The sequence below is a fragment of the Sinocyclocheilus anshuiensis genome, unplaced genomic scaffold, assembly GCF_001515605.1.
Source record: "Sinocyclocheilus anshuiensis isolate Anshui unplaced genomic scaffold, SAMN03320099.WGS_v1.1 scaffold1633, whole genome shotgun sequence".
NCBI classification, from domain to species: domain Eukaryota; kingdom Metazoa; phylum Chordata; class Actinopteri; order Cypriniformes; family Cyprinidae; genus Sinocyclocheilus; species Sinocyclocheilus anshuiensis.
The window spans coordinates 55,053-61,265 of NW_015539925.1; the positions used below are offsets into that span (position 1 = coordinate 55,053).

General features: G+C 43.9%; 1 protein-coding gene across 2 annotated transcripts; it reads left to right on the forward strand.

Moving 5' to 3' along the window:
* The first annotated feature begins 1,775 nt into the window (after positions 1 to 1,775).
* LOC107686680 (uncharacterized) lies at positions 1,776 to 5,681 on the forward strand. Of its 2 annotated transcripts, XM_016483765.1 has the most exons (6): positions 1,776 to 2,088; positions 2,525 to 3,290; positions 3,648 to 3,854; positions 3,947 to 4,299; positions 4,378 to 4,865; positions 4,945 to 5,681. In XM_016483765.1, exons 2-5 carry the CDS (start codon positions 2,774 to 2,776, stop codon positions 4,702 to 4,704), a joined length of 1,404 nt encoding a protein of 467 aa, XP_016339251.1. In that variant the 5' UTR covers positions 1,776 to 2,088; positions 2,525 to 2,773; the 3' UTR covers positions 4,705 to 4,865; positions 4,945 to 5,681. The 2 variants fall into 2 exon arrangements, with proteins under 2 accessions (XP_016339251.1, XP_016339250.1); XM_016483764.1 differs by lacking the exon at positions 1,776 to 2,088 and having other exon boundaries at positions 2,208 to 3,290.
* The last annotated feature ends 532 nt before the right edge of the window (positions 5,682 to 6,213 follow it).

A 6,213-nucleotide genomic window follows, 5' to 3' on the forward strand; every position in this document is an offset into this window, starting at 1 on the left:
ATAGAACAAGAGCTTGAACAAGGAGTTGTGTTGCATGTTCTGAAAGAAAGGGCCTGATCTTCCTAATGTTGTATAAAGCAAATCTGCAGGACCGGGCAGTTTTAGCAATATGGTCTGAGAAATTCAGCTTATCATCAAATGGGATGGTTTCCCGAAACCAAGGTTTCTAGCTGTTTTTGAAGGAGTTATGGTTGATGGTGAAATTTTGATAAAGTGATGGGTTTGTTGAAACCACAAGCAGTTCTGTCTTAGCCAGGTTGAGTTGAAGGTGAAGAATGTGGCAAAGTCGTCAGCTGTTAGAGAATAACTAATAACATATGCATGGCAAAATTACGCCATTGCGGCTTTGGCAGAAGTGTGCGTGATCCCATTTCATGTGGTGGTGTGCACAGCATTTTTTTGTAACTTAATGCATGGCTCGGTTTCCGAAGATGCATGATTTTGAGCGGATTCTGGTCGAGCAGGTACGTGTGTACCAGCATCTTATTGGCACCCAGTTTTCCTATGTCCAAATTAATTGTTTACATTTACAAAATGAGCCTACAATTGGAAAGGGCCACATCCTCTATGTGGACATCTGGTTCAGCAGTCCATTGCTGTTCCAGCACGTCCTCTCATGGAACGGGGGCCTGTGAGACAACAGGAAAGAAATGCCAGTTTTCACTGGAAAAATGTTGAAGGGACACATTGAGTGCAGACAGAACGGAACACAGCTGGTGGTAAAGTGTAATGATAGGAGAGGTGTTGTAATACTTACCATGGTACACTCCTCCATGATGTCAGCCACAGGGAAGGTTGACCATGTCACTGGTGAGAGGAAGGTCAAGCCTCACTGTGCACTTGAATATAACAAAAAGATGGGGGCAGTCGACAGGACTGACATGGTAAAATGCTTTCTTGAGTCTGCAAGGAAAACAACAAAGTGGTATAAGAAATTCTTCATCTACTTGACGCTGAGCCACTACATAGTTCACCGCCAACTGTCAGGTTAGAAATTTACACCGCCATCTAAAATAACCATAACTTATATTTCATGCACTTTACACTAATTATTTACAATGCACATTAAAGTTTTGTGTTCAAGTCCACAACCATATTGTCCTATACTTAGGGTGCTTTCACACCTGGCTCATTTGGAACATTTGTTTCAGAACCTGGTGTGTTTTTTCCCTTGTTTCGTTTCGTTTAGGCATATAGAAACACAACAATCATGCTCAGATCTTCAACAAAACAATCACTCTCAGATCCGACCCATGAACCAAGCATTATCATAATTCATAATGGCAAATGTGTTATATAACGAGCAGCGGTGTCTGATTATGTGAGTTGAGCACATTAGTTCTCGCTAATTAAAAACCATAGAGCACTTCTAAACCCTAAAATGTTGTGTGATTGCTCTTCTCTGTGCAGTGCAAGAATACTGACAAAGCCTTGATTCCCGCACTATACAGACCGGGAAATAGTGGGAACTACACTGCTCAAAAATTTAAGGGAACACTTAATCATCACAGTATAACACCAAGTCAGTTAAATTTAAGAGATATCAATCTGGAAGCATAAGAATCAGTTTCACCTGCTTTGGTGCAAATGAAAGTGACAAAAGGTGCACTGAAGAGGTAACAGCAAGACAACCCCCAAAAAGGGAATGATTTTGCAGGTGGTGGCCATAGACAGTTGTCCTCTCCTTATTCTCCCTGACTGATTTGTCTTTAGTTTTGTGTTTTGTTAGGGTCCTTGTTACTGTCTGTAGTATGAGGCAGTACTTGCAACCCAATCAGGTTGCACAGGCAGTCGAGGTCCTCCAGGGTGGCACATCCATACGTGCCGTTCCAAGGAGGTTAGGTGTGTCTCCAGCACATTTTCAAGAGCATGGAGGAGATACTGGGAGACAGGCCATTACATGAGGAGAGCTGGACAGGGATGTAGAAGGGCAACTGCGCCTACTGCTTCCCAACGACTGAGCCAAAGTAAGCCTACATGAGCCAATCGCGTTTCTCTCCTGTGGCTTGCTTTTGACCAATCACGTTTCTCTCCTGTGGCTTACTTTTGACCAATCGCCGGCCGCTATTATTGTCATCTTTGCAATAGGTAAGGCTATGGTTTACTTCATTATTGAATATAGGTCATTATTTGTTCATATACAGTGTGTATTTTTGGTGCCAATGTAGCTAGCTAGCATTTATAGCACGTTTTCTTCAGTACCTGTGAACCTGTAACTTTTCCCATGGTAAATGCAGAAAAAAACATTGGCCATCCGCTAATTAAGCTATATTGCTGTCACCAATGATGTGTGTATTGTGTGCAAAGCCATGGTTTCTGGGCCCTATGACTAAACATAATAATTAAACAAAAATGACTTATATTTGGTAATAATGCTAGTGATCTCATCCGAGCCCCCACCCCCCAAAAAATATAATCATAGTAATTATTAATACTTGTCCACAATTACTGCTTCGCAGTAACTTGGCATTTTACTATCAAATGCAACAGCCATCCCATATTGTTTTTGTTAATGTTCACTCAGAGACCTGTGCCAGTTCGTCTCCATCAGCGGAAACAGCGAAAACACCAGATCTTCCACATCATCAGCCACCAGCTGAGCTTCCAGGTCACTGGAAAGATCATCTTCCACCTTTCCAGCATGAGTGGATCAGGAACACACTATTTAAGGCCAACCTGAGAACCGGCAAGCCAGAACTAGTGTCCCAGATGAAGCTTTGGTGGTATCCTCCTCAGCCCCCTTTAATTCACACATTTTAATTCATGGCATTTCATGTGGCGATTTGCTGTAGGTGTCACGACAGAGGCTCATCCGCTCTACGGGATCTTCATGGAACGTCTGGCAGAGTGCATCTTTCAGTGGGATCCAGAGGATGTGGCCGCTCTTCGCCGTGCAAAGGAGGGTGAGCTGATGGCAAAGAAGACTGGCCACATCTCAGAAAAGGCGGTCAGTGCTCGCATTACCCGGAGGGAGTTGGCACTGCACTGCCGGAGGAGGACCAGGGGGGTGGAGGAGACCACTAGATTGATTGGATCACTGATTGATCTGTTTGACAGTGCGGACGGGAAGGACACTCTGGGAGTTCCTCTGCTGGACCACGAACGGATCCAGCAGATATGGAAAGAACAGTGTAAGCACATACAGTGTATCCAAGACCCAGCAAACTTTCCGCTCTACATGAAGACAGGGACACTGAAGAAAGGTGGTGTGGAGCTGTGCTGCTACAGGTGTGCCCGTGGCTCTACCTGCTTGGAGTCATTCCACCTCCACCTGTACCGTTTTATTCCAGGTATTACATACATATGAATTACTAATTTTTCCGTTAAAAAAATATTATATTAACACTGTAACTGCTTCAATTACTTTAAAGGGGTCATATTATGCTTTTTCACTTTTTCAACTTTAGTTAGTTATGTCACATTAATAAATGTCACACTCTACAGTAATATTACAGTTCTTTTCTGATGTCATAAGCATTGACAAAGCTGTCTTGCCTGACAAGTCACTAGTACTTCAGGTTATAATAACAATAATTTTTTATGTAATCACATAACTCTGTTACATGTAACCAGTTACTTCACCTCATGTGTAGTACATATCTTATACATATTTGACATATAAAACCCCTTGTTTATTTAACTTTTAGGAACCAGTGCCAGTGATGCGCATTTTCAGGCCTATCTCCTTGAGGGCTTGATGCGTTGGAATGATGACCAGATGGAAGACGCCATAAAAGGAGAATCCTCCATCCGGTCATATAGCAGTGCCATGAGAGAGGCTGTGGACCAGCTTAGCCGAACAGTCTTTGGGAAGCCCTGGGATGAGCGCTATCGCCCTCCTGGAGCATATACAGGCATTTTTTTTTAGTTATCTATTTAGTCTTTAATGTATTAGACAAAATATTAAGAACAAAATAACTTTCTTTTCTCCACTTAATTCTTGTAGGTGAATTGCTGGGAATGGAGTACCTTTACAGCCAGACTGGCAAAACACTGACTCCAGTACTCCAGAACCCAGAGGAGGAAGACAGGCTGGTAGAGGAAGTTGATGACCAGGACCTGCAAGATGAGGGGTTTGAGGAAGAGATCATGGAGGACATCACAGTTCCAGTGCTGTATGAGGATGACCCCTGCCGTCATCTTGAAAGCAGCCCCTCCTCTTTGCCTCTGCCTCAGTCCCCAGCATCACTGGCTGAGCCGTCCACATCATCTGGTGGAGAAGGACAGCATCTTGCCCCTGCCCCTTCAGTGCTGTCACAGCCATCTGACACTGGAAGCAGTCTCTCCGATGAGGCTCAGGTAAGCCACTTTAAGGGCTTTATTTAATTTCAATCTCGTTTTATTCAACATTTATCATCATTAATCTGCATTTACTAGGGAGCAGTCATTGGACACGATGGCATCGCTGGGTGGGAAAAGGTCCAGGGTCTGGCTGGTTACCTGGTGGGTCTTCGTGAGGCTCCTTACCTCACTGACCTGCAGGGGACAGAGGCCATCCCGCTGTGGACAGCTCTCCCTGATATTGATAAACAGTGGGTCAACTATCAGCCTCAGCTGACACATGGGCACTTTAAGGCACCGAAGCGGTCCGGAATCACACTGGGTGTGGAGAGTGTGAAACAGCGTCTGATTGGACGCCCTGGGAGTCCAGCACAGTGGCCCAGCACCAGCCGCTTGGTTGAGGCCATTTGTATGAAGCTGTGACACAAGTCGCCGACCAAGAAGGCTGGAGTTTGCACTCCCAGGTGGTCTAAAATCCTCTCTGATTACTACCACATCCGAGAGCTGGTGCTTAACAGTCGCAGGCTGATGGATGAAACAATGATCCAGCTGTTTGAGCTAAACCAGAAGACACTCATTCAGTGGTAAGCAAGGCACATTATTTACTTCAAATTAACTTGAATACTTCTAAAATTATATATAATACAAGTAATTTATTTTCAGGTTTCAACGGCGGCAGAAGAATCAGGAAATGAGTGTCCTCGCTCAGGTACTGACTCCACCTGACCCAATTGCTGTGGCTGATACGCAGCTTCCTCCGCCGAGGGAAAAATTGGATGAAGCACCATCGACATCAGGCCCAAAACATCAATTTATCCTTCCGCCAAATCGAGAAGGACAGGCTCCTCTTCTGCGACCAGGTCGACAGCCTGCTGCTGTCACCAGGGAGTGCCCCATCGCACCTGCCCCCACAGCATCAGGAGTTGTGCAGCCCATTTCAGCACCTGGGTCATTGTTAGGCACACTAGTCCTTAACCCAGACATGACTGTGTCAATGGTGATTCCATCTTTTGGTGCTTCGACATCCGGTGCAGGCCCATCTCCGCCTGCTCCTGCATCTGCTGCTCCTGTGTCCCGTTACACACAGAGGAACAGGTGCCGGCGGGTCCTGGAGAAGGAAAGCGGAGTCCATAAGAGGAAGTATGTGCGAGGGGTTACTTTTAACATGTGCAGCAAATGTGGGCAGCCCAAAACTAAAGAGTTTGGCCACAGCCAATATGGTAATGCTACATTTTGCTTGCGTGCCTCGAATGGCAAATCTTTAGATGACTGGTTGGCAGAACAGTGCCGGCAAAATAAATGCCAAACTCCACCTCCTCAATAAATAATATCTTTCCTGTATACATTTTGTATATATTACATGGACCCACTCTTTCATATTGTCCTATATATACAGTGGGTACGGAAAGTATTCAGACCCCCTTAAATTTTTCACTCTTTGTTATATTGCAGCTTGAAGGGGGTCTGAATACTTTCCGTACCCACTGTATATATAAATGTATATATGTATGTGTACTAATTTCAATATTTGTGTGTATTCATTTTAATAAAACATTTTACATTTGATGTGTCTTTTGATCAGATAAATTAAATCTGATAAATCATATCAAATCATATCCCACACAAAAAAACATCTTTGAAGAAACATTTTTATTTATTTTATTTAACCATAAACATAAACATGTAATATACTTTTAAAAAAATAATTTGCACAAAATAAATATCAATCAATATAATGATATGTCATAGATAACTAAATGAAGGCGTAGTTGATTGCACACTTAACAATACACATGTAGTCGACAGATGGCACCACGGCTCAGCTGAGACCAACCGTCCTTGGATACTTTGTCGCGCAGACCACAGGTTCGAGTCCAGCCTGCGGAGAGTGACTTGTTTCACATGTAACTGAAACGCATCCATAACGCACAG

Excerpts from the sequence above, each read along its gene's own strand:
- LOC107686680 (XM_016483765.1), top strand. The coding sequence starts at position 2,774 with ATGTGGCGATTTGCTGTAGGTGTCACGACAGAGGCTCATCCGCTCTAC. Across the intron at positions 3,291-3,647 it reads CCTGTACCGTTTTATTCCAG|GAACCAGTGCCAGTGATGCG; the intron begins GTATTACATACA and ends TTTAACTTTTAG. Across the intron at positions 4,300-4,377 it reads GTCTCTCCGATGAGGCTCAG|GGAGCAGTCATTGGACACGA; the intron begins GTAAGCCACTTT and ends TGCATTTACTAG.